Source organism: Tamandua tetradactyla, chromosome 13 (assembly GCF_023851605.1).
Source record: "Tamandua tetradactyla isolate mTamTet1 chromosome 13, mTamTet1.pri, whole genome shotgun sequence".
NCBI lineage: Eukaryota > Metazoa > Chordata > Mammalia > Pilosa > Myrmecophagidae > Tamandua > Tamandua tetradactyla.
Genome location: NC_135339.1, coordinates 68,872,723 through 68,899,801, shown reverse-complemented (window position 1 = coordinate 68,899,801; position 27,079 = coordinate 68,872,723). Strand labels below are relative to the sequence as shown.

General features: G+C 39.2%; 1 protein-coding gene across 4 annotated transcripts in view; it reads left to right on the top strand.

Moving 5' to 3' along the window:
• The window catches only part of SORCS1 (sortilin related VPS10 domain containing receptor 1), a 536,703-nt gene that overhangs the window by 371,633 nt on the left and 137,991 nt on the right, over positions 1-27,079 (top strand). For all 4 annotated transcript variants that reach the window (XM_077125968.1, XM_077125969.1, XM_077125970.1 and 1 more), the window contains exon 6: positions 16,802-16,866. In XM_077125968.1, the coding sequence (XP_076982083.1) occupies positions 16,802-16,866 (65 nt within the window). The remainder of the gene's footprint in view (positions 1-16,801; positions 16,867-27,079) is intronic.

Sequence of the window (27,079 nt, the reverse complement as noted above, 5' to 3'; positions counted from 1 at the left end):
GGCTAGAATCAGCATATCCATTTTATCCAATTCCAGCTTTGTTATTTACTGACAGAGTGACCCTAAGAAACTACATCACTTACCTGAACTCCAATTTCCTTCTTCAGAGACTTACTTTGAGAAATAAAAGTGATGTATCATATTATTACAAAGTAACCTTGGACTTAGTGTGTTCTCCGTATATATCTTTTTTTATTTCTTCCTTTCCCTCTTCTGCTAGAGGGTAAGTCACTTACAGACCAAAACTTCGTCTTTACCATGTGTGGTAGTTATTCAGTTGTCAGCTTGGCCAGGTGAGCATACCTAGTCTTGTTGCTGCGGACATAAGCCAATGGTACATGAACCTCATCTGTTGCTAATTACATCTACAGTCGGCTAGGAGGCGTGTCTGCTGCAATGAGTGACATTTGACTTAATTGGCTGGTGCTTAAATGAGAGAGCACAATGTAGCACAGCCAAGCAGCTCGGCATTCCTCATCTCAGCACTTGCAGCTCAGCCCAGGCCTTTGGAGATGCAGAAAGAAGTCACCCCGGGGAAAGTTGTTGGAACCCAGGGGCCTGGAGAGAAGACCAGCAGAGACCATCCTGTGCCTTCCACGTAAGAAAGAACCTCAGTGGAAAGTTAGGTGCCTTTCCTCTGAAGAACCAACAAAATAAATCCCCTTTTATTAAAAGCCAATCCATCTCTGGTGTGTTGCATTCCGGCAGCTAGCAAACTAGAACACCATGTTTCTGTCTAATGTGTATACAATGATGCAGCATGCAGTGTGAACATATGCAAATGGACAGACACATACATGGTGCTTATATTCATCGACTAATACACACTTGTGTGTACATGTGCACACATTAGTCCACAAACACATGCAGATGGAAGCACTTCTTGAAGGACTCCATTTCTTAAATTGGAGAGCTGTCAGAGATAATCTCTATCTTCCCTCCCAGCATAAAAAGGTTAGAATTCTAAGCCATTGAAGTATATTTGAAGGGAGGGAAATTCTGACTCAGTAAAAGAAACACTCTTTCATGCACTGGACTATTTATTAATTCATCAGTTGTACTATGGAGTAATGAGATCCATGGAAGCAGAGGAAGTCAAGATTTGAAACTATTGTCATGGGGAGTTCTGCCCTAGATCCGTGATACTGACAGATCCTTTATACATCTCAGAATATGTTTAATATATTCTTTAGACGTTTTAGAATGTGGGATTCAGGAAAGCTCAGGACACTCTGTTTTGTAGTATTGACTTGAATCTCTCTTCTTTTATACTCTGTCTCGTTCCCTCAGATGCTCTCTTTTGGTTCTGAGCCCAAACTCAGCTGACCTATATGTGGTTTGGGTGAGGAGCAGGGAGCAGTGTTAGGAAACCATACCTGAGAGCATATCCCAGGAGCTGTGCTATGGTATTTTTCGGTAGCTGTACTAGGAGTGATAGATAAGGGGGTTTTACTATCCTTGAGAGTCTTTTATTTTTTTCCTGTTAATGATCTCTCTACAGGAATGCTCTTTTCCAAGACCCTTGCACCTTCCTTCGCTTCTTAATCTTTTTGTGTAATTAGCAGGTTTCCCCTACAAGTTACATTTCTACTCCTTTAGTTTGAGCCCATCACTTTTCACCCCACCTTCACTGATGAGTGGCCATCACTGATCATTGTCCTCTTTATCCTGATGCCCTCCCATCCTCGTGAACTGCTGCTCCTCTTTCTCTGAGTAACTGAGCCTCGGTCACTTCTCTAGATTTCCACAGAGAACTCTTATGATGGCAAAGTGCAAAAGATGGCAGTTCATAATAGAAGAAGAGAGGGAACAAAGCTCCCTAATTTAATTCTATTGAAAGAACTTGACGTGTACCCTAGTGAGCAGACCTCATTTGAGACTTCGTGTTCACGTGCCTCCGAATTTGTACAGTGTCCGGGTGGTTGTTTATGTTACTCTTGCTCATTCAATCATGGACCACATTTGAATGTTGCCTTTAATCAATAAGAGATGTTTAGTATTTGAGAGAGCAACTGCTGGCGTTAATATTCCTTTGTTGGAATTCTGCTTGTAAGGGATACGATGTTGAACTATTTATTTAGCTTTTTTTTTTTTTTTTTTAAGAGAGAGGGAGGAAGGGAAGGAAAGACAGAGAGAAGGAAGGAAGGATGGAAGGAAGAAAGGGAAACATCTTTAAACATTTTCTTGTTTTATTATATTTTGTTTGTTTGTTTGTTTTTTACATGGGCTGGGGCCGGGAATCGAACCGAGGTCCTCCGGCATGGCAGGCAAGCACTCTTGCCCGCTGAGCCACCGCGGCCCGCCCTTATTTAGCTTTTTTAAACCTCGCAGTCTTCCTCTGTAAAATGATCGTAGCAATGTCTCCCTCATATGCTTGTTTGTAAGGATTAAAATGAGATCATTTATATTAAATTCGTATAATATACATATATATGTGTCATATATATAACATATAAATCATTATTAATAAATGCTAACAGTTATTTAAAAAAGGAATAGAGAAGAGTTGGCTATAAATAGATTTCTTAAAAGTGGAAATCTCATTTTGATATTTAGTGTAAAATTTCCTGTTTTTAATGGGAATTTTTTTTTTTTTTTTTACATGGGCAGGCACTGGGAATCGAACCCAGGTCCTCGGGCATGGCAGGCAAGCACTCTTACCTGCTGAGCCACTGTGGCCAGCCCTAATGGGAATTTTTAATGCTAGCATGCATTTTACTTCTGAATTGCAAAAAATAGGTAGAAAATCAGCTTTCTGTTTTATAGCCTCTCAAATATTTGAAGACTGTCACGTAACCCAATTTACTGAATTAATATAAACTGAGTCATTTTCGGAGTTGAATGTTGGCAATGAAGATAGAGGGCGGAGCCCCTGCCCTTAATGGGCTTGAAGCTGCTAAGATAGGAGTGCAAAGAGGACTACTGCAGAGGTATGTGATGCAAAGAGGACTACTGCAGAGGTATGTGAAAGGGTGTTGCCTCAACAAAGCTACCTCTGTGAGTAGGTTGTAGCCAGTCATCTTGGTGTGGGCTTACCGTCACAAAGTAAGCTGTCTAGAAGAGGGGGACATGGAATTGAAAAGGCGAGAGCAAGGACAAATTGGAACCTACCATCACCTCTGCATTTCCCTCTCATCTCCTCTAACCACTGTGACCTTCAGAGTGAAATGGCTGCTACTTCTCTCTTGCCTTCTAAATCTCATAACTATTTGCTTTTTTTTGCCAATTCTTGTAATCAAACAGACTCTAAGAAATATCATTCCAGCTTATCCAAGTTCATCCAGTATAAAATCACCCCTGCTCAACTTGGCAACTATGCACATCTTTTTAAACCATGTATGGCATTCAAATGTAAAGGAAAAAAAAAACCTTAAAACTGTTCCCCTATACAACTTAAAACTTGTAAAATCTCTCCCCCAAAAACATGATACAAATTTCTGTATGTTATGTTATCTATCTTTGGGTGATATTTCTCTTCAAACTCATCATATCTCCCCTTTTGATATACTGTCATTTAGAAACATGATATTAGCCCCTTATGTTGAACATAGGTTAAAAAAACCTTATTTTTTAAACATAGGTTGAAAAATAGGGGAATGGGAAAGAAGAAAAAGAGAGTTGTGTATGTGTGTGTGTGAGCATCTGTATGTGTGTACAAGTGAATTTATACCAAATTATGATTGTGGAGGGCCAGATTTTAGGGAAAGATTCCTAGGGAAAAGGCTTTTTCTGTTGGCAAATGAAAGATGAGAAGAAATTGAAGTCCGAGGATAGTGAAGTACCTAGAATAGTGCCTGGCACATTTCATCTGTCATCAGATGTAAAATTTCATCCAGTGAAGCCGAACCATACCTTTATGTGCCTCTTAAAAAACTGCCAATTAAACTATAACATTTAATTGATTGTGAGGCACTTTTAGATTGAAGAGATATTAAAATGGGAAAAAAGTCAGCATTTTGGAATTGAGGAAATAGGTGCACAATAAATATTTGTTTAATGAATGAGCAAATGATGTAATGACTACTAGGGATGAAGTGGCCATATATTTATTTTTCAAATCAAAGGTTAGATAAGGTTATCTTCATAGATCACTGCTCAGATACGGAGTGGTACATTCTAAACAAGAGTAGGAAAGAGTCAGAAGCTGAGCCTTGACTCATTTGACTGAATAGAGATAAAAAGCAGGATGGACAGGGGAAAATTCTAAAACCCAGCTGCAAGACTGATGAATCCACGTGGGTGACCAGCCCTGATGTGTTTATGCATCTGAATCTCAGGAGCCACCCCATCTGACCTGCTGTGACTTACAGGAATGCCTTTCACGGAATGTTGGGTAAATGGCTGAAAACAGCCTTTTGGGTTAAGAATGGAACTTTATCTATCTACCAGGATCTATCGTTCTCTAAGGAGAATAGCCAGAGGAAATAGACCTGCCCCATGTTTTTTATTGTTGGCTCTGGCGCTTAAAGCATCAACATCTCCAACAGAGCAATTCCATAATTTAGAGAGAACTGTCAAGGTTTACACAGACATGGCAAGATGTGCCCTGGGGTGGGGAAGAGAACCTGCATTTATGTGATTTATGGTAAAGGGTGTTACATAAGTGCCAAAGTTTAAGGCAGATAAATCCCAGAAGACAAATGCTACCAATAATTGAATTACAAAGCTATTATCATGTGCTGAACAGAGCAACTTTATGACTCTATTGTGACAAGATGAAACTTGTTAGAATATTTATTGCCTGGGATAGCTTTTGCATCACTCTCCCAAAGAACAAACCAGCCCTTCCATGTGCCTCCTATGAGCGATTAGCCTTCCTAAGTAGTTCAGTAGCAAAGGAAAACAAGAGAGAGGAACCCGGAACTGACATGGCATACAGCCATGTCAGGCTCCAGCCTCGAGTTTGACCTCACATTTCAACAACTCCTGGGCCAAACATATTTACGTTGTCAGCTGAAATCAGGCTCTTCCCATAGTAACCAGGGCAGCCCTAGAATAAATAAGAACTCTGGCCATCAGCTCATTTTCTACATCTGAATAAATTAAGAGTAAGAACAGCCCAGTAATAGAAGCCACTATTCTAATCTTATCATTATTTTTGAGAAAAATAAGGAAATTAATTAAACAAATATTCATTCTCTTAAACCACTATTCCATTCCCCCTTTTCATTATTCTTCCTGTTGAAAAATCAGGTGCATACAAAGATTCATGTATGAGGGTGAAAAGCTCAGCATCATACATAGGAGTAAGCCATTAGACACACCAATACTGTGGAGAGAAGATTAGATTTATTTAACTAAATTTATTTGTTAAATAAATTACAGAATATTGCACAACTCACAAAACAGTGAATTCCAATATTATAATATTATATTACATTCTATTATATCATATAATATGTTGTTATATAGGTATGGTCTGAATTTTGTAAAAAAAAAGACAAAAACCTACAAAACATAAAAAACATACTATCGGATCAACAACAAAGTCTTAAAGGTGATCATATCTAGATGGAGGGATTACGTGCAATTCTTATAATTTTTGTACTTTCCATTATATTTTAAATGAACACATAATACTTTTACAATTAAGTAGGGCACGATTACTTAATATGTTACACCAATAGTAATAATAAATACACAGACAAGCTTATTTTCCATTTTGGGGGGGGATGTGGGGATTGAGAGTAGTGAGAGACAGATCCAAACAGGAGATCATAATTATGACCATGCCTGTTCAAAACAAAAAGGTGCTGGGACCCTGTGGAATAGTTTCGAGAATCAAATCTCTCCTGCTCCTCTCCCTTCTTTTCCACCATATCCATCTCCTACCTTCACTGGCCCCTCTCTTTCCCTCCCTTCCCTTTCCCTCCCCTAACTCCTCTCTCTTGCTTCTCCTCCTCTACCTTCCCTCCCCACTCTGGTTACAAGGAAACATTTTCAATTCTAACCTCAGGAACTTGCATCTACTGTGAAGTTATGATTTAAAAAACAGAAAAAGAAAATAAACGAGAACATAGGCTTTACTTTTTCTGGCAACACACAGGTCTCCTTGGCCAAACAGTTGTTAGAAGTCGAAAGAAAACAGGCACAGCTTTCAAATTATTTTCACACAGAATAACATCCCTTTCTTTCCCAGTTCCAAACCCTTCATACCTTGTTCTCAGAACTCCAGAAGTTCTTTGTAAATGAACAAAATTGTTAAGACAACAGCTACTGTTTGACACCCAGGATTTTTTTGTTTCTGTTGTGAAAAAAAATTAATTTCATCATATGTCTAACCTGATTCAATCCTTGCTCCACTCCAAGTTTTACTGACTGAATCTCCTTCCCTTCTCAACTGAGGATTTTGTGGGAAATGGCCACTGAGGGTTCTTTCCCAGAAATGCCAAAGCACAGCAGTAAAGCAAGAGAATGGCTTTCACATCAGCACAGGTGGTAACATATGGAGGAGCTTTTTAGCCTGTCAGTAGACCTGGGTGCTGGTAGTCCAGTGCTGGAGATGGACACTGCATTTCTGAGAAGGATCAGAATTTTTGTCATTTTCCAAGTACCGATAGAGGATCCACCATCCAATCTAGAGGCCCTAACATATGAGGGTCTAAACTTAAGCAGTTGATTTTCAGTCTATTTCCAATTCCTGGGACATGAAACCCCCTCCCTCACCCACCACCATATGCCTGGACCCATGGCCACTCTCATCCTCATTCCCACCCAATAGCGCCCTTTCAGGATGGCAGACATGCCTGCTTTCCCATCATTTCTTCTGAACTTTTCCCTGCTTAGTTAACACTATATTTCACTATCTTTCATGAGACATGAAGATTTAAAAAATTTGTTTTTTATTTTTTGTTTTTTTCATGGAAAGGTCCACCAGAGTTAGCCATGGACCTGGGTTGGTAGTTCCAACCCTGCCATTATCTGAGTGATGGTTGTTTTGTTGATGCAGTTAGACAGCTTATTGTATATGTGTAAATGTTTTCCCACAAGAGATATTGTTATCACAACCTGAGAGGTTATATATTTATATTTATTTGCAATTTCCATGTTATTCCCATGGATATAAAACTTTCATAGGGGGTGGACGTTGTCATTGGTTTTATTCACTGCTAACACTGAACTGCCTAGAACTACACCTGGTACGTTATAGGAGTTTGGTAAATATTTGTTTAATTAATTCAGTCATTAATTCATTAAAGCATTTAATTGTCAGCCATTTATTCTGCCCAGTATTAAGTGTTTAGATACCCCAGCAATCCTCAGTCGAAAGCAGTAGTCACCGCCATGAGCTCCTTGTGGTACATGGAAGAGATATTAGAACTTCCGATGATATTTTCTTTTCCTGTTTTAGTTTCTTGTTTTTGTAAAATTTCTGAATTTAATATGTAAGTAATCCAGTGCCTCTCCATTACTTATCACTAACAGTTCGTCATGTATTGGGAGTGTGCTTTTTTTTTTCTTGCTTGGGGTACTCAAACTAAAAAATTTGGAAATAGCCATCCCCAGAATTTCTCATGGACTATAATTTCCCTGCATCAGATCATCTGTAGCAGCAAAATGCTCAGGCTTCAATTCCTTCACACATACGTTTGCCCTGCCCTCCTATCAGAAGCTCTTTGGTCTAAACAGGAATAAAAAAGAAACAGGAAGTGGAAATTCTCTTGTCTCCTGCCTTCTGTCACCGTGGTCACCTCATCCCAGCAGACCCCCCTGATAGCCCTCCTCTCATCCTGAGTGTAACATCAACTCAAACCCATCCCCTCTTGGTTGTCCTTTTGCTAATCCCAACTTTGTCACAGCTTTAGCCTTCCTAGCAGCCTTGGTGAGATGATGTCAGGATTGTTTGTATTCTGAAATTTGAAAAAGATCCAGGTCTCTTCCCCACACACATTTCGTGTATTCATTCTCTTCAGCCCTTCTGATTTGTACACCTTGCCTGACCCTCTTTGACCTTCTCTTTGAAGTGTCTTGTTTTTTATTACTAGTACAGATTTATTAATACTAATTGCAAAAGTAATGCATGACTATATCTTCTTTATAAAACTTCAAAAAATCCTGATAAAATAAGGTTCCCTTTGACCATCACCCACAATCCCCAAACTCTCCCCTAAGGTGAATACTATTATGAATTTTGTATGCCTATTTCCAGTGGGTTTCTTTTTTCTTTTAAATATATTTTTGCCTTGTGTCCATCAATAGACAATGATTAAATACATTTGGCATTTTCATTTACTCAAATGCAGTGATGCAGTTAGAGATCTATCCCCTAATCATATGGTTTGGTACAACACCATTTCTGAAATATATTATTGCATGAAATTAATGAGTTGCCAAAAATACCTAGGGTACGGTAAGATTAAAATTAAAAGAAATGAAAAGAAACCTATTTTAAAACATATTGTAAAATCCTCCTTTACCTCCATCCCAAACCCTTTGGTAATTTAGAGTATTTTTCTCTGTATCTCATTGGCTCCGTGTTTGCTCTTTGGGGAAGAAGGCTCTGTGGTCTGATCTTGGTCCCTGGAACTTCTCTACATCTCAGCATCCTTAGTCAGGAAAGGGGGACAGAAGAAAAAGAAAGTCAGGGAGGGGGACAGAAAAGACAGGAAAAGGCAATGCAATAGATGGTGGAGGAAGCAAATTCATAAAATAGAAAAAAGGGAAAGTGGTGAAGAGGAGGGAAACTGCAGCAGGACCATTCATCTTGTCTAATCTGGAACTGGTCATTTTGTTGACTCCATAGACACATTGATCCTATGCATTGCTACTTCAGCTTTCAGCTTTATTACTGCTAAGCAGCTCGTGTAACGCTCTCCTGAACTTTATCAATTCCTTTATTCTGGGTCGGGCACTCTCTCCTGCACTTTGCTCCTCTACATCTGCGAACTCACCCACCCTCCTTCCCTCTTCCTCCTCCTACTCTCCTCCTTCTTCTCCTTCTTCCCCTTCCTTCCTTCCTTCCTTCCTCCCTCCCTCCCTCCCTCCCTTCCTCCCTTCCTTCCTTCCTTCCTTCCTTCCTTCCTTCCTTCCTTCCCTCCCTCCCTCCTTCCCTCCCTCCCTCCCTTCTTCCTCCCTCCCTCCCTCTCTCATACACACACACACACGCGGACATACACAGGCACACTTTGTTGTAGACATCATATAGCTAAGCTGTAAGGTCTGGCTAGGAGAGCCATCGGAAGACAAAATGCAAATTTGGAGGATTTGAGCTTTAAGATGCTGGCCATGCTGGTTTTCGGAGTTCGCTATGGTTTCAGGGGACTGTCATTTTACCTGTCTATGCATGTATGCGTGTATGTATAAATCTATTTATTTGTTATTTATAGTAGCTACCTTTGGTTCTAACACACCAATGGATCAGTGTGAGGGCCAGAAGAAAAGAAGCAGAAAGCAAGTGTACTGCTTAGGCTTAAGGAAATGGTTAAGATGACACTTTTATCTTGCTTTTTATTTGGTCTAGCCCGTTCATTCCCTGGGTAGGCAGGAGATGAGACCTCAGGCTACGCTGTTTTTCTCAAGAATTACAGTTGTGGCATTGGCCAAGACTATCCTGGTTTATCTTGAGAGCTTAACTAAAGAGGTAGGTAAGGAGAAACCCTTGAATAAAAAGAGACAATCAAGGTATCCAGTAGCTAACACCTGCCAGGCACATTATTTCTAATGGAAAGGTCATGTGGGACATGAATGATCCTTCTAAAACAAAGAGGAGAAGGCAGGTGTCTCTATCCTCCCAGCCTCTGTTCCCCTGCAGTTCCCTCCCTGGTCCTCCATATATCCTTAACTAGTGATTCTAAATCTGAATGAATAGGTATTAGCCTGTCATGGTGTTTGTTTTTTAATACCTTGTCTATGGGTATCTAAAACAGGACATTTTGCGGCTCCACAGCATTTATTGAGGACTATTTTAAACTGGTATAACCTCAGACACAATGCCAGATGAATGATAAACTAGTGGCATTTCTGAGTTTCTCTGTCAAAAATGTCTACAAAGGCTGCATTTGGCTGATTGTTTTTCAGAAGGCTCATGTTGGACTTCTAACACCCAGTATACAATATCAGAGTGTGATTTTTAAAATTTATATACTTGACTTTTTTAGTCCTTAGATTTTATTCCAGAATGGCTCCTAAATGTGACTACCAACTTAAAACCCTAGAAGCTGGAGGCCAGGCACTACAGGAGACTGCTAACTGGATCTTGCAGGACCTGTAGGCTTTCACCATGTGATTCCCCCGATATGGAAGCTCACACGTAGTTGGAGACTACAGTTCTTCTTTTCAGCTGTTTATAAACCTATGTGCTTAAATACCTTCAGTGGCATCCCCATGGATTTTAGGACCAATCGAAAAGCCTTAGCTGGGGGCACAAAGTGCTTCATGATTAGGCACCTACCTAATTGTTCATTTTGTCTTTTACACAGCTGCACTCTGCCAACACTAGGTCCAGGCTAGTAATGGCTTACTAGTAGTTGCCTATGTGGGCCATCCTCACTCTGTCCTATGGCCTTTTACCAGCTGTTTCTTCTAAATGGAGCGCTCTTCCATCCCTTTGTCCATCAGCCATATTAGTGCATATCTCTGAAGAATTCAATCCAATTACTCCAAAGCCTTCCAGACCTTTATCTCCCCCAGGTGTCTGTCTTCAAGTGAAAGGTTGTCCCTCCAATGTCTTCACATAGCACCTTGAATATTAGAGCCCTTGTTTCATTGGATTGTTTTCTCTTCAGTAGCTGTAAAGTTTTTAAGGGGATAGAATGTGTGGCCCTTGTTCTGAGCACATAGTGGGACCTTGGAATGTTTCACTGAATAAATAAGCGGTATTTATTCATTCATATAATCGAGCTCTGGGCTCTTGACTCATCTTTTTCTTGTTTATTGACTTACGATGATAAATCATTTTGATAAAATATTTCTGTTAGTAAAGTACCCATGATATCCCAAGAAGATTTTATAGACAACATTAATTTTAATTTTCAGGTGAGTATTACTATTTTCAACCTGTCCCCTGAAATTAGAAAGGGAAGGAATAGAAGGAAGATATCGGGTGCATTTTCTGAACCCTTGCTTTGTGCCAAGACAATGATTAAATTACCTTTTCAAAGAGCTCATAGACCTTTAGCCTGGCTGCCCTTCCCCCATATTCCTTCCTTTCTTCTTTCATTCAACATTCATTGACTGTTTTTTATATTCCAGAAACTATAATATGAATTTCATGTATATTCTAGGAAAACTTATTTTAATCTCATTTTATAGATTAAAAATCAAAGCAAAGAGATATTAAGAAACCTTCCAAAGATCACAAATACAGATAAGTTGATAAGTTTTGATATGGCTCATCTATGTACTTCTGCTTTTTGAATATCTATATGTGCATGCATGATGCCTGACATGGGGATACAGAGAGGTTTGAGCTTTTCTGCTAACAAGTGAGTCACCAGTTGCATTTTTATGTGGTTTATTCTGTGCAAAAGTTTGTGCTTCCATGGGATCAACAATTACATCCTGACCAAATGGGGGAAAAGAAGTGTAATTAATAAAGTATCAGCGTCAGAGAGAGTTCTAATAGAGTCGAGAGGCTACTCTGGAGGTTGCTCTTACACAAGCTTCAGGTAGAGCTTGCTACCTATCATAACCTGCCAACTCCCAGCCAGGACCATTCCAGCCAATCCTAAAGAATGCCAAGGGCAATTTATAAGATGCCACAAGGGTTCCAGGCACTAGAGTAACTTTCCAGAAACCTACAGTCTCCAGATGCGTCCCTGGTTCAGATAAGTCCTGAAACCTAGCCCAGCCTCTCCAGAACATCTGATAGTTCCATCTCCCTACCCCATAGTAGTGACAGACCCTTCCAATATCAAACATTTAGAATTCCCATAGCCCAAACAACCCCAATGAGAGGTATGGAAAGATCAAAGGTGATGGTGGAATTACACATAGAAGATAGGGCTTAACAAATGAATATGAATGCTGAATCATTAAATTGATATCTCTTATAGTCTCCAGTATTTTAAAGCAGCTAGAAGTAAAAACCTAAAGTTGTAAAATTGTAGCCCAGGTCAAAGTCTGAAATATGTTCTACAACTAATTGTGATGCTGGGCTTGGAAATTTATAGCTTTTTTGTTTATATGTCATTGTTCACAAAAAAAGAAGGAAATAAAAGTCAATTGAGATGATAAAAAACTATTTAAGCCCTCTAGCCTCCTATATTCTGGAGCAGCTAGAAGGTAAAATATTAGAGGATCGTGTGGTAGCCCATAGCAAACTCTCTGATCTATTCTGTAACCCTTTTGAAGAGCACTTTGAAAACTACTGCCTTTTTATTTCTTTGCTTTGTATATATGTTATACTATACAATAAAAAAGTGAAAAAATAAAAAGATGCTATGCACAATTGTATGCCAACAAACTAAACAACATCGATGTAATTGAAAATTTCCTAGAAGTAAGAATCCTATACTGACTTGGGAAGAAATAGAAGATCTCAACACACCAATACCAAACAAAGAGATTCATTCAGTTATCAAAAACCTCCATACAAAGGAAAGCCCAGAGCAGCTGGCTTCACGGGGTAATTTTGTCAAACACTTCAGGAGGAATTAACACAATTTCTGCTCAAACTCTTCCTAAAATATGAAGAAAAGAGAAGACTACCTAACTCATTCTATGAAGCTAATATTTCTAATACCAAAACCTAATAAAGTTAATGGAAGAAAATAAAATTCCAGGCCAATCTCCCCAATGAATATAGATGCAAAAACTTCTCAACAAAATATTTGCACATCAAGTATTCCACAATCTGCATTTCATCTTCTGAGAATTAAAAAAGAACGATGTTAACTTTTATCAAATATGTTTCTAAATCCATTGATTTGAGCATATCACATCTTGAAATAGATCTACTTGGATCTGTTCTGTTTGGGTATGCTGAGATTCTTTTATCTGTAATTTTATGTCTTTCATAAGAGATGGGAAATTTTCAGTGATTATTTACTCCATTATTCTTTCTGATCTTTGTCCCTTTTCTTCTCCTTCTGGGACACTCATAACCCATATATTCATGCACTTCATTTTGTTATTCAGTTCCTTGAGACACATCTCATATTTTTGCATTCTTTTCTGTGTCTGTTCATTTCTGTGTAGAATTTCAGATGTCCAATGCTCTATTTCCCTCATCCTTTCTTCTGCTTTTTCTTCATCTCTTCAATTGTGCCTTTGATTCCCATAACTTCTGTGATTTGCTTTTGCAAAACAAAAAATAAAAATCATCCCTACCCCCAAAAAAGTGTGTGCCTGCTTCTGGGAGAGTCATGGAAGAGATAACCAACTTAGCCAATTTAGCTCCTCCCCTGCCCTACCCCAGGAAGCCTGTTTTCAACTTCAGTCTTTTGTGACTGAGCCCAGCACTGAGAATTTAAAAGGCAATAGAAGGGGAAGGACTTCCAGGAAGAGACACCAGTATGTCTTCCATGAAACTCAGGTCAATCGGGGAATTCATGTCCCCACTTATACATAAAGGCTGTATATATTATACAAGATATAGCTGTGTATTGCCACTTTCTACAATAAAGGAACCTGGACCAAAATTGTTCATCTTATAATTACAGAGAGGTTCTTTCTGATTCCCAGAATTGAGTAGCCCAGTATATTGAATATAATAAATATTGGCCAATATAAACATGCCATCTATGTATTTATTGGGGAAACATGTTACTCTGTCATTTGGTAAGCACAGAGAAATAAATGATTAATAAAAAAAAAGAAATAGAACCCCTCCCATCTGATAGCTTATGAGACAGAATTTTGTGCACAGAGATCCAGCACACCATGATGGGAACCTGGCAGGGATGTGTACTGGGCAATCTGGAAGCAAAAAGCAAAGGTGCTCAACCCCCTGTGCTTAATACCAGAAGTCAAACTTAATTACATGTTCAGATAGAGATGGTAAAACTAGTCTTGAAATGTCTCTTTGCAAATAAGACCTAGGGAACATTTTGGATTCAATTCTATTCTCGTGGTGTTTGTCTTTTATTTTAACACAACAGTTGATCTTAAAGCATACAGGAAACCACCTAAGGCCATAGTTCCTACCAAAATGTAAGTGTATAAATGGGTTACAGTGACAATCCCACATGAGACTCCTTCAGTGATGTGTGTCCACAACATGGCTGGTTAATAACAGGGCCATTAAAACCAGCACCTCTATACACATTTAGCATTGTTTGGCTTCAGCCCTTGAGAATTCACCCGCACCACAAAGTAAAAGCAGCAATAATTCTTTATGGTCTGTGACTGACAGAGATATTCCTAACCACTAGAAGAAGGAGTGAGCACATCAGTCAACAAGGAGTGTAGGAAGCACAGTGGTTTTCAATGTGATATTTAAAGTTTCTTTTGTTTTATCAGTGATGGAAAAAATTTTAGACAGTGTTAAAGGGATGGATTAGCCTCAGTAGATTTTTGTAAAAACAAAGGACACCATTTCATCCTTGCTTCTTTTTCTTTAGTTGGTATGGGAAAATCATATCACTTGAAACAAAAGGTAATAAAAAGTCTTAAGAAACTACTGCAATATTGATTTGGGTCCATGAGCACATAGAAAGATGCAGCTGGGTCCAGCGTAATTATTTTGCCTCCCAATGATATTAAGCATGAGCCAAGCAGATTAGTTTTGCATTCTAGTTTCTAATATGTATTTCTGGGAGGCCAGTCTTCTCCTGGGAAAAAAGGGTGTGACATATTTCAACGAAGAAACTCAGAACACCAGGCAAGGTGGGCAGGTACCTGTATGTACCTATCCATTAATATATTGAAATAAGCGGTTAACTGCTTGTCAGTTTGAGGCTTGTCAGGCAGCTCGTTTTCTTTCTTAATGCTCGTGACTTGGCCTCAGCTGCAGCGGTCACCTACAGATCCAGGAGTTCAGTGTGGAATGATGGAGGGCCACCAACCCTGGACCAACAGTTGCTGAGGTACTTAAAGGATGGTGATGGTGTCACTGTATTCAAGCAGATTCCAGTGATGTAAAATGTCCAAATACATGTCCCCCATCTCTTTGGAGGAATTATAAAACTTGTATTAGGAAATTTGTGCCTACTGGGAGAAGAAGAAAAGAGAAGGGTTTGATAATTTGAGGATAGACGCTGGATTTCAGGCCCTGTATCAATCAGTGAACACTTACTGACAGTGACATTAGGGCCTTAAGGAGACTTCTTTTTAAAGATAAAAAGAGCCTAAGCTAGTCAGGCTCCAGACTCTCTGTGTTAGGAAAATGAGTTCAAATAAGAGTTCCTAGGACAATGATTAATTTACTTATTTCGAAGAGCCCATAGGCCTGTATAGCTTCCTTTTTTCCTTCTTTCCTCCTTCACTTCCTCTGTTTCTTTCTTCCATCATTTCTTCTTTCTTTCCTTTTTTTATTCAATATTTATTGATCTGTTATATGCTAGGGACCTTAGCTTAAATTCCCCCAGCAGCTCCCAATTGTTGTGTCTGTACATGGGTGTAGGTGTGTTGGGGCAGCAATTACTTGCCTTCATGTTGGCAAAAACAAAAATAATCATTTAGAATAAACTGTGATAATCTATGTCATGGGACTTATTAGATATCTTTGTTAGTAAGTAGAGAGGGTTTTTCCTGGTGTAACAGGGAAATGTTTAAAAGAAGAAGTGACTTTTCAGGTGTATCTTAAAGTAAGAATAAAAGAAGAATAGGTGAGGCTGGAGAAGAGCATTTCAAACTTGAGACAGAAGCTTTCAAAGGCTGGGGTTAGAAATGACTGTGCCGCTTTTAGGGAATGGCACATCTTTCTATATGGCTGAGACATAGGATATAGTGTTTTAGTAGCAGAAAATGAGACGAGGAAAATGAGATAGGGCCTTTCAGTGGAGAGTCTTGAGTATCACACCAAGTGCTGAAGGTGAGAGTATTTTTAATGTCTATATGTTCTGGTATGGGTTTGATGGCTGGGCTTTGTTTGAGGCAGGCAGAAGGACCAGTTTGGAGCTCTAAATGGATGACTGTGTGCCATGCAAAAGTGGAACAAATTAAATGAAAGCTCTGCAAATCCCAATGAAAAAGAAGTACAGATGGTCCCAACTTTAATTAATCTTGCTGTGCAAAAATCCTACAGAGTATATGATTGCCCATGTTATTATGTGACAGAATAATTATTTTCTATTTAATGTGGCTCACTGCAAGATTATATTAAATAATATGTGCCTCTAAGGAATTTTAAATAGAGTTTTATTATATTTACATGAAAGATTTCATGCACACATCATAAAGTAAGAGACATGATTTTTTTCCTCACATCGATTTACTAACATAGAAAGTGGTGTAGTTGCTGCTTCATTGGTTGGATAGTGTGCTTTGTTCATGGGCTGGTAGTAAGGACTGCAAAATTCAAATGGGGAAATTAATTGGACCCATTTGCTCTATAAATCACAGCTGACCAAATCAACCAGCATGCCTGGCATCTGCTTGAAAAGTCTTTGGAACACAAAAGCCATGTGTAGGACTTATTTACAAGGCTGGCTAGGAGAATGCAGTATCCTTACCAGATTTACGTATGACTATTATCAAATTAAGATTTCCTTCTCTTTTTTTTACTTATCTTTTTAAAAATTGAAGTGGCAATTCTATCAGATGATATAAATAAATACAGTAAGTTTATTCCAAGGATTGTGGTTTTAGACTCCTGTGGACATGAATAGTCTATGACTCAGCTGAGTTTCTCTAAGGCAAATGAAGACCATTCAGAAATCATCAATGTTGATGCTCCTTTTCGTGTCTTGTTAATTTTTAGGTCTGTGATGGGGTCAAACAAGGAACCAGACCTTGTGCATCTCGAGGCCAGAACTGTGGATGGTCGTAAGTAAATCCACTTTGCTACTATGTTCATAGTCACATTAGTTCTGTCGCTTTGCTGTGAGCTGAGTCTGTGTTTTAGGGAAATCACAATGGCAGAATCCAAGTCATTTGGACACAAAGACCTTTCCTATCTTCAGTAACCCAGAATTGTTTTTAATTGTTTTCAACAATTTTTCATTTATGCTAAATATTAGGATAGTAGTAACACAGGCACAGCCCTCTCATCCAGGCAAGTTGCTTTTCATTCCAGGGTAAGTGACAATTCCAAGATTGCTGATTCCTAAAGGATCTAAATGTTGCTGTTGCTGTTGCTCCTTTTTGGCTTGGATTTGTTTTTCCTGTCTCTTAATTTTATCAGATACCATCCAGGGAATGCTTCACTGTCCTATTTGGAGAGTCACATGACACTTTAAAGAAATAGGAGAAAAGAGAACCCTCCTGTGTGTTCCCTAGTGTAAGCCTCAGGAGGGAAAGATAATTGAGTCAGCTGCTCTGTCCTATGTTGGTTCCTGACAATTCGGTGGACTACAGCACTTGTCTTCTAGGAGCTTGTAGCTTTAGGTACATGATATAGAGAAAAGTAAGTCGCAGATCTAGAATTCAAACTCATATCTGAAAACGTCACTCATTAATTTGTGACCTTGAAAAAGCTACTTAAACTCTATACTTCAATTTCTTCATCTGCAAATTAAATAAATTAATGGTGATGATTAATGATGATGATTACTGTGATAATTTACATCTTTGAGTCCCTACCCCGAACTAAGCATTGTGATAAACCCTTTAAATACTTTATCACAATTAATTCTCACAACAATTTTCTAGGTTGTTACTCCCATTTTTAAAACTTCTTTTTTATTAGAGAAGTTGCAGGTTTACAGAAAAAGCATGCATAAAATAAAATTCCTCTATATCCCCTCTCACACACACAGGTTTCTTATTTTTTAGCTGTTTGCGTTAGTGTAGTTCCTTTGCAGCAGTTGGTTAAAGAATGTTATTATAATCGCACTATTAACTATAGTCCATAGTTTACATTAGGGTTCACTGTTTTGTACAGTCCTACATTGTTTTGTTTTTCTATTTCTATTCCAGTAAGATATATTCGACCTAAAATTTCCCCCTTTCGCCACACACAAATATATAATGCAGTGGCATTATTCCCATTTTACAGATAAGAAACTGTGACTTATAAAGTATATATATTACATCTAGGATCCCCTGGTAAATAAATAGAAGACAATAGTGTCACCCACAGAGTAGTTGCAGGTGAGAGAATTAGACGAACGAATGCATATGAAATGCTTCACACAGTGCATGACCTATAAAATATTTAACCAACCCAAACAGTGTAACTTTCCTTCCCCTTATATGGTTTTGAGGATCCCTAGAAGATCTACACAGTTGAAGAGATACCGGTAGGCCTAAGATAGGGCATTATAGGTGAGAGGGATAAAAGAAAAAGGGAGAAGAACAACATGTGTAGAAGAAGAAGGAATAGAGAAAGAAGGGGGTTTCAAGTGTAGAGGAGTGGCAGAGAATGGACTAGCCAGTTACCACGGAGCAATGAAGCTGTTGTAGATTGCCCAGCACTGAGCCAGAGAGGGACTAACCTAATTTCTGAGGCATCCGCTATTGCCAGTATATGATCACCACTGCAACACGTCTGTCTTCATGCCCTCCACTCTTCTGAATGCAAAGGCAGCTGATGCTTGCACTTTACCAGCCTAAAGCCAAAAGAAGCAGATCACTCCTAAAACCCAAACACCCAAGAAACTCCACATACTATGCTACCATGCACACACCTTGAGAAATAAATTTTTTTAATCCCTAGAGGTTTGGCTTCCCTTGTAGGGAATGAATAAATATATTCTTCAGTAGAGGACATACCAGGGTCTAAGCTTGCTGCCACATTCTTCCTCTTTAAACCTAGGCGAGACCACCATATGTAATTTACCCACTGCTCTATCTAATACATGGAATGTGCTCAAATATTTAGAGCATCTTTCTTTCCCCTTCAGTGGGCTTTCTCTGGTGGTAACTCCTCCATTGCCTTGGAATAGATTATGTTACCTTGGACTTTCTGTGCAGCAGCCAGTGTGATCTTTTCCCGAGGCAAAAGCAATCAGGTCATCTATGTTAATCTTTCATTTACTTCCTACTGCTCGGATGATATAGACCAAAGTTCTCACCTTGACCTATAGCTCCAGCATAATCTGGTGCCTGTACACGTCCTTAACCTCATCTCACTCTCTCCTCTCACTCCTGGCCTACAGGCCACTGGGCTTACTTTGAGTTCTTAGAACATACACGTAGTTCTGGGTCTGGCCACAAGGCCCTGAGAACTGATGTTTCTCCTGCCTGGAAGAGCCTCCTCTCTTCCCCATTTGATGCAATTAATCACTGTAGATGCTTCAGACCTCTTAGGGAAAATGTTCTTAAATTCCAAGTCTAAAATTTGTTTCTCTTTTTATACTCACCCAACACTGTTCTTTTTGTTTATCATACTCATCTGTTTGAAATTATATGTTCAGTTTTCATGATTATTTGATCACAGTCTTCTTCCCACCAGTTAGTCAGTAAGTTCTATAAGGACCGGGTCCAGATCTTTGGTTTTGGCATATATTTGACCAACTGTCAGGCTTACCAGCTAACTACCTAACTTCACTTATCAGATTGCCTGAACATTTTAGAATAGTGCATTTCAAACTTTAACACCTCTGATACACCTAGGGATCTTTCTATAATGCAGATTGTGATTCTGCATTCCTGACAAATTCCCAGGGTGACACTGACTGCTGGTCTGTGGCTCTGAGTTTCAGTGTCCCGCAATGGAAAATTAATGAAAGAGCTTTAGAGTCTGCCTCTGTGGCCACACCCCATGTTTGGAAAGCTCTGAATAGAATTGGTGCATCCCAAAGGCTTTGATTTTCAAGCTTCTGGGGATAATGCTACTTTCTGGTTTGTGGCATCTAATGCACATATTTCCATATCCTAAGAATAATAAGTCCGTAACTCTCTCCAATTTGCACATTTTCCTATACCCAACATTATTCCTATGCTTTTCTGAAGATTGATAATGCCAAACTGTCATCTCATCACAAGGCATGAAATATGCCAGTTCTAATTTTATTTATTTTATTTTATGTTCTGCAAAGGCAGCTTCTCAGAAACTATCCAAGAGTGAAAATTCAATAAAAGGATTTAATTTGAGAAGTTATCCTGTCAAAACAAAACAGAAAAAAATATTACCTACCAATTGAAATAAAGGATCGAAGTATAATGCCTGCCCTGAGTATAAAAAAAATGAGATTGTCTCACTGTTATTATTCATCCTTCCACTCTTTCTCTCTCTCCAACAATTCAGTAACCACGGCTCTAGGTAAAACAAAAAAGGGAAAGGAAAGAGAAGACAGAGTGGAGTAGCAGATGTAGCTGGGGAGAGCTGAGAGTGTGTTCATCAAAATGAGCCTCCAGGCTGGTCAGTTCCTCCAAGAATTTCCAATATCTGTATACTCTGTTCCCTGAATGAGATCATTCCTTTGTTTCTCCATTCCATCATTATTTAGGAGAAAACTTAAATACATGAAACTCAGTACATGAAACTCATTGTTTATATTCTAGGTCAAATATCATTTTTTCTTTAGGTCATATATTTTAACATATGCACCAACATAATATATTGTTTTTGACTTTGAACAAGGACATTTTTCTGATTTTAATGCATTCAGGAATTTCACAGCCAAGGCAGTGAGACATTACACACAGGAAAAGTCCTAGACTCGCTAATGTGACTCATCCCCATGGGGTAGGTTGCAAATGCTTGTCTGGTCTTATTATTCAAGATTTAGTTTTGGTCTCATTTCAAATACCCCTAGATTAAATGTTATAATTAATTTCTGTTTCAATTAAAGTCCCACATTTTGGGGGGAGGTGAGCTCTGGAAATGTTTTGTTCTATGAGGGTCCCTGACTGGCACAGACATGTCTTGCCAGCTGTGCTCTGAAACGTGGATGTCTTGTAGTTTACAATTATGACAAGGGTGTTATGCTTTCTTGTATTTCCTCTCTGCTTTGGGAGGTGAATTGAAGAGAGCAACTGCAATTACTGTCTATCACTGGAAGTATTATTGGGAAATTTTAAACATATTTATTGGATGTGACATCTGTTATTGGCCCCTGTGTTCAGCTGAGGACAAATGGACATGTTCTTATCCAGGAAACAAAGATTTTACTATTTAAGTAAATGTGTGTGTGTGTTTTATGTACCTAGTACATTAAAAATGCAGACACCAAGACAAGAAAACCTATATTCCATTAGTTTATCTAACCTAGGTGCATTTGTGTATATGTTTGTCTAATGTACGCAGTTAGAAAATATTGAACAAGCCATTGGATTTAAATCTTTGTGAAGAGCTGTATCTTACTTAGTCTTAACTTTACATCCAAAGCATAGCTCAGAGTCTGGGCATATTTAATGCTGTTGAAGTAATGAATATTTATGTCTGTCACCATATGGGCATGTCTTCTTAAAGAAGGGACTTTTAACCATAGGGTCTGTGAAATCCTTTAGGGTGATGGATGAGCTCAGAAAACTTAGTAACTCACTGAAAGTGGGTGTCACTTTTTACGTGTGTGTAATTTTCGAGGAGAAGAATAGCCGTAACTTGTACCAGAATTCTTAACATAGCAGTAACACAAGGATGTATAGTTTTCTATTTGTGCTCATCTGTAAACATTTATCTTGTAAGAGAACCTGCAGTACCTAACTTAGCCTAGATTGCTTTTCCTATTTACTTCTGAAACAAAAGACCCAGCTGGTGACATGAATGCCTCTGTACCGGTGGTGATCCATGCCAGCATGGTCATGGGGATAGGGGACTCTTACTGGTCTCAGTGTCTGTTTGCATGAGTAAGTAACCTTGCATCAGGTTTCCCAAGGATTGATCTCCTTCGCTGGGGAAATAAAACCTTGGCCCTTTAAGCAACTGTGGAAATGACTGCCCAAAACTCTTTGTGAAATGGCCCTCAAGCCAGCATTTTATAAACTGAAATAAAACAATACAAACTTACAACTTTATATGACTTCATCCCACTAATTCTGATCGTGGATGAGAACTAGAAATTACATTTTTATTTTCCCTCCTCCAGCCCTGCAATTATTTTCCATATTGAAAGGCATACATGTGCACACCTGGATAAAGCCAGTTCTGCTGAAATATTGTAGGGATGTGAGAAAGGCCTCAGTTCTTGTAAGGCCTCAGTATATTACCTAGGGGTTGCTTGGAGATTTTACTATGAGCATAGATTACTTTTATAAATAACAACACTGACTATATATAAAATAAGTAGTACCAAGTATATAAAATACAAAGTTAGATCCACTTCCTGACCTTCATTCCCATTCCCAATAGTTTTGTTTTTATTCCTGGTACATTCTTCTAGAAATCATTTCGGGTTATACAGTTGAATATGTATGCATACACACACACACATATCATGCTGTCAAACAGTACATAAAATAAAATGTTGGTAAAGATATGGCAACTTGAAAATATTTCCATATCAGCACAGACAAATTTAGCCACTTCTTGCCTAATCACTAAATAGGAGCCCACTGTATAGTCAACCGTGATTAAGTTAATCACTGTTCCATTAATTGCTAGATAGATGTTGGCTTTTTCAAACAATGCTGATACATACACACATTTATTTGATTAATAAGCTATTCCAACTTATGCAAGAAGCAAACACTGCTGAAAGAGAAATTAGTAAAGTTCCTAGGCTGAGAATATATAAATTTTCATAGACATTGTCACATTGCCCTCCAAAATAATTGCATTAATGCATATTTCCTCCATATGAGAATACCTGCACTTACAAACCCTCAGCATTCTAGTTCATTACCAAAGACTTTTAATCATAAACACTCAGATAAGCAAAAAAAAAACAAAAAACAATGGCATATCCTTATTATTTTGATTTGGATTTATTTAATTAGCAGTTGATTGATAATTTTTATTTGCATTTAGTCCTCTTAACGGACCTGCAAAAGATAGCAAATCTATTTGCTATTTGAGAGATTATCCCTTTGGCATTTATAAACAAATCTAACAAATATCAAATTTGGCACACACAGCTCCCAGCACCCACTACAGCCACATTATTGGCACTAGCACGATTTGTATTGTTAGACCCCAGTTTTCTTAACACTCGTTTACCTTCTCTTTCAATCAGTTCATTAAGAGCTCCTAGGGTGGAGCTGGGGAAGGTTCCGTTTCTGGTCAACTTCAGATTCTGATGGCTCCCCACCAGTTCCCAACCCCCTGAACAAATGCGTTCTCACTTCTGTACTCCTACCCCCATCAAGCCCCGAGCTTTACACAGCGCAGCAGCACCTAGTGCTGGGTTATTCTGTCTAGTAGTATCATCCTGACCCCATTTTTCATGTAGCAAAAGACTCTTTAAACGAGTAGTGATTTCAGCTCGGCCCCTCTGATTTAGTGGCCTAAAGACAGCCCTGAAATCAGCCAGAAAAGCATGAAATAAGATAACACGGGCCTCCCCACAACGGCAGGCTCAGCTGGGCAGCTTTGAAATTGGGTTCTTTGTAGCCATTATGTGCTACTTTCCCTGCCTCCTGTGTGCCCACCCATCTGTGAGGAGGTCGGTGCCCTTACCTCCCACCTCGAGGATAAGAGAACAGAGGTGAACAAGGGCAACTTGTGGTTACCAGGCCATGACTCTAGGACAAAGGCTTGGGTTTCTGCTGGGACCCGAGTATCCTCCAGGACGCGACAAACCCCTGTCCTTACATAAGATGCATATGTGGAAATAGCCAAGTGTTTGGGAAATTCCTAATGCTCTTAACTCATGCTTTTAAAAATAAATAAGTAAAAGGTAGTATAAGAAGAATCTAGGCTCTTGCTCGGACATTTCTTTCATTTGACCTGTGTGTTCTCAATGCCACAATAACTCCAGTATCATGTGTGATACGCCTATTATTTGCCTGGTGCTGCCCTGTCAGGTACTTTTCAGCTGTGCTCCTTACAGCAACCCTTGGAGGTGGGCAGTGTTATTACTGTCCTCATTTTGAAGATGAGCAACGTGAGGCTTACAGGGATTGTTCTTCCATTGTCCCAGAACTAGAGTTTGAGGCAAGGTCTAGTTCACTTCAGACCTATAATTCATTCATTCAGCAGGCATTGTGGGACATCAGTTTAATGCCAGGTGCTCTCCTAGGCATTAGGGGTAGCACAGAATGTCACAGAGGCCCTGCCGTCATGGAGTTTTACCTTTTAATGAGAAAAGACAGTTGACACGTGGATTTATAATGCCAGGTGGTGATAAGTGCTGGGAAGGAGGACAGAGCAGAATAGGGAGAACAGAGGGATGGAAAGGTGTCAAGGAAGGAATCTCTGATGAGACAGCATTTGAGATTTGAGCTGAATTCTAAGGAAGGGAGGAAGATCGCTCTGTGTCTTGTCTGGTGGAAGAGTATCCAAGCCAGATGGGGTCTGGACGTGTGAAGGATCTGGAGAATGAGCAAGCTTGGCAAGCTTGAGGCGTAGCGGAAAGGTCAGTGCAGTGGAAATCTAGAGGGGACGGGCAAATGTGTCGTATGTCTTTGGTGGAAGACAGGGATCGCACCTTATTGATCTTTGTGAGCAGCTGCTATGTTTGAGTTAGGATATTTATCTGTGAGGGTGATGAAGATAGACACAACAAAAAGAGCCTGGAGAAGAAGTTCTGTGGATTTCTTTGCCTGGGCACTGAACTGTCTGCCTCCCACCCTTCCCTTTTGCCTCCCCTCCTTCCTTCTCTCTCTCTCTCCCTCCTTCCCACTTTGCTGCTTTCCTTCCTTTCTTTCCTATTGAACTGGCCTATCTCTATCCCTCCATCTGTCTCTTCCCCTCTCCCTCCTCTTCCCCCCTTCCTTTGTAATCTCAATTTGCAAAGTTGTATGAACAAATACAGTTCTCAATTTCCATGCCTGATTTAAAGAATGGCACATGTCTAACATAAACTAGTTTCTGGTGTGGTTTTCCTACAAAATAGACAGCTGGTGTTCCCCAAATATATCTCCCATTCTCTCTTGCTTCTCAGTTCCCCTTGTTTTTGGAATGATAACTTCCTTTGTCACCATTCTAAGCAGCCTACCAGGCTTTTCTCAGCAACTCTGTGCAGCTTTCCATGGGTATCCATCCCTGTTGGCCCCTGAAAGGTAATTATTTCCTCTGTGAGATTAAGTGATTAGTAAAATAGTTGCCAAACTCATGAGTACCACAGGTTATGGGAGGTTAACAAGTCCATAATTCTGAGTGATGCAAAGTGACATAAATGCAGAGTCAACAGAGAAGGTTTTGAAGAACCTGGCACATAGTTTGCCGCCTGAGGCGAGGTAGGAAGGTTGACTGCCCCTCATCTGCTGTCCCACTGCTCCTGTGTATCTTCTAGGACATGCTCTCCACACTGCATTGTTATTGGATAATAATGTTTCTGTATTCTGTTAAATTATTCTATCCTTGTAGAATTATGTGTCTTCTCTCGTCCCCAGTGCATAGCCCAGTGCTTTGCAAAAAATTTGTTATGATCCCAGAATTTTCCCTGGAGTAGTCATGGTATCCTGAACACCCACAGGCCAACAGTAAAAGCAACATTTAATAAGGCACACTGGGCCAAAATCAAGAGATTTTATAGGAGAAACCAGTGCCTAATTGCTTAGATCATTTTCATCTAAGTTTGTACTTTTCACAGAAATTTCTTCTCCTCTGTATAAACTTTTAGAGGCCAAAGCTAAAGTCTCCCTTTAGAAGCTCTCAATTTCTAACTGGAACACCCTACAGAGGCTTCCAGAACCCTAATAAAATGAAACATATTTGAGTATGCACACACAAAATGTGTGCATGTGTGTGTGTGGTGATGGTGTGCTGGGTGGGAACATTTAACAGGAAGGTTTTAAAACAAATAGCAGAGTAATTGAACGAACTAAAGGAAAATGTGTTTCCTGGTATGTGAGCTTTAAAAAACTTTTGCTTTGAATAGACAACAGGGAAAGTTTTAGACGTTGAAGTTTCCAGCATCGATTATGATTCTGTTCAAGATAAACCTTCTACAATATTAAGGCATATTAATGTATTTGGAGCTAAATAGATATTTATTGAATTATTGAATGAATGAACGCAGTCCCAGAGAGCTGTGCTAGATTTTTTTGCTCTTTCATTTACTAGGATATGAATTCCTACAATGTTCATCCCTAGGTCTCAGTTTCTTCACCTGTAAAATATACTCTCTTTGGATTTTTTAACAAAGCTTAAAAGAGAAAACATGTGTAGAACAGTCCTTGATGCAGAGGAGAGTTTGCACTGGCTATTTTGGGGGTCGATGCTGCTGCTGTTAAAACGTGGAGACATCATTGAAAGGGAGAGGTCTACGTGAGCCTCAAGAGAGGCCCAGGGATCATTTGGCCAGAGAAATGGGAAGGGAGGGATTCCGAAAAAAGAGAACCATCTTGAGTGAACTCAGGGTATCTGGTTGGAATGAGTCTGCTGTTTCAAAATAGTAGAAGCTTTGAAGACACAACCTCGCCAGGACCATCACAGGGCTTTGGTTTTGGTAGGACTGAGAAATAGGATTCAGTGGGTGAAATATGGAAAGACCCGTTGGATCTTAAAGTAATAGCCTACCTTTTAACATCCTTTTTAGCACTAAATTCTAATAACTTCAATATACAGAAAGGGTCTGAACTTTGCTTGGTAAATGACCTTCTGAGAGTCACAAAGCATGTTGGAGGTAGAGCTAGGACCTAGAATGTCACTCTTACAGGAATATGTTCTACAAAACAGTGTGGCTGCAAGCTACGGACTAGGTAGGAGGGTGACTTCCACTTTCTCTTTTATAGCCCTTAGTTATTTTTCAGATCTGCCTGCCAATCAGATGGCCTACATAGAATATTTGTCATCTGTTAATTACACAAGAAGAATCTTTTCTCTGATATTTTAAGTACTTTATTTTTTTTACCTTAACCAAACCAAAAATTGAATGTCTACAAAGAAGCCGTCACGGTTAGTAACGTCCATTGGACTTTGCAGGTGATTACTTTGAGATGCAGTGGGCCGTTTTGGTGATCAAAGAGGGAGGGCTTAGAAATAACTATTAGTGTTTATTAAGTGCACTCTAGTCAGATAACCATGCTAAACACATTTTGTGATTAAAGT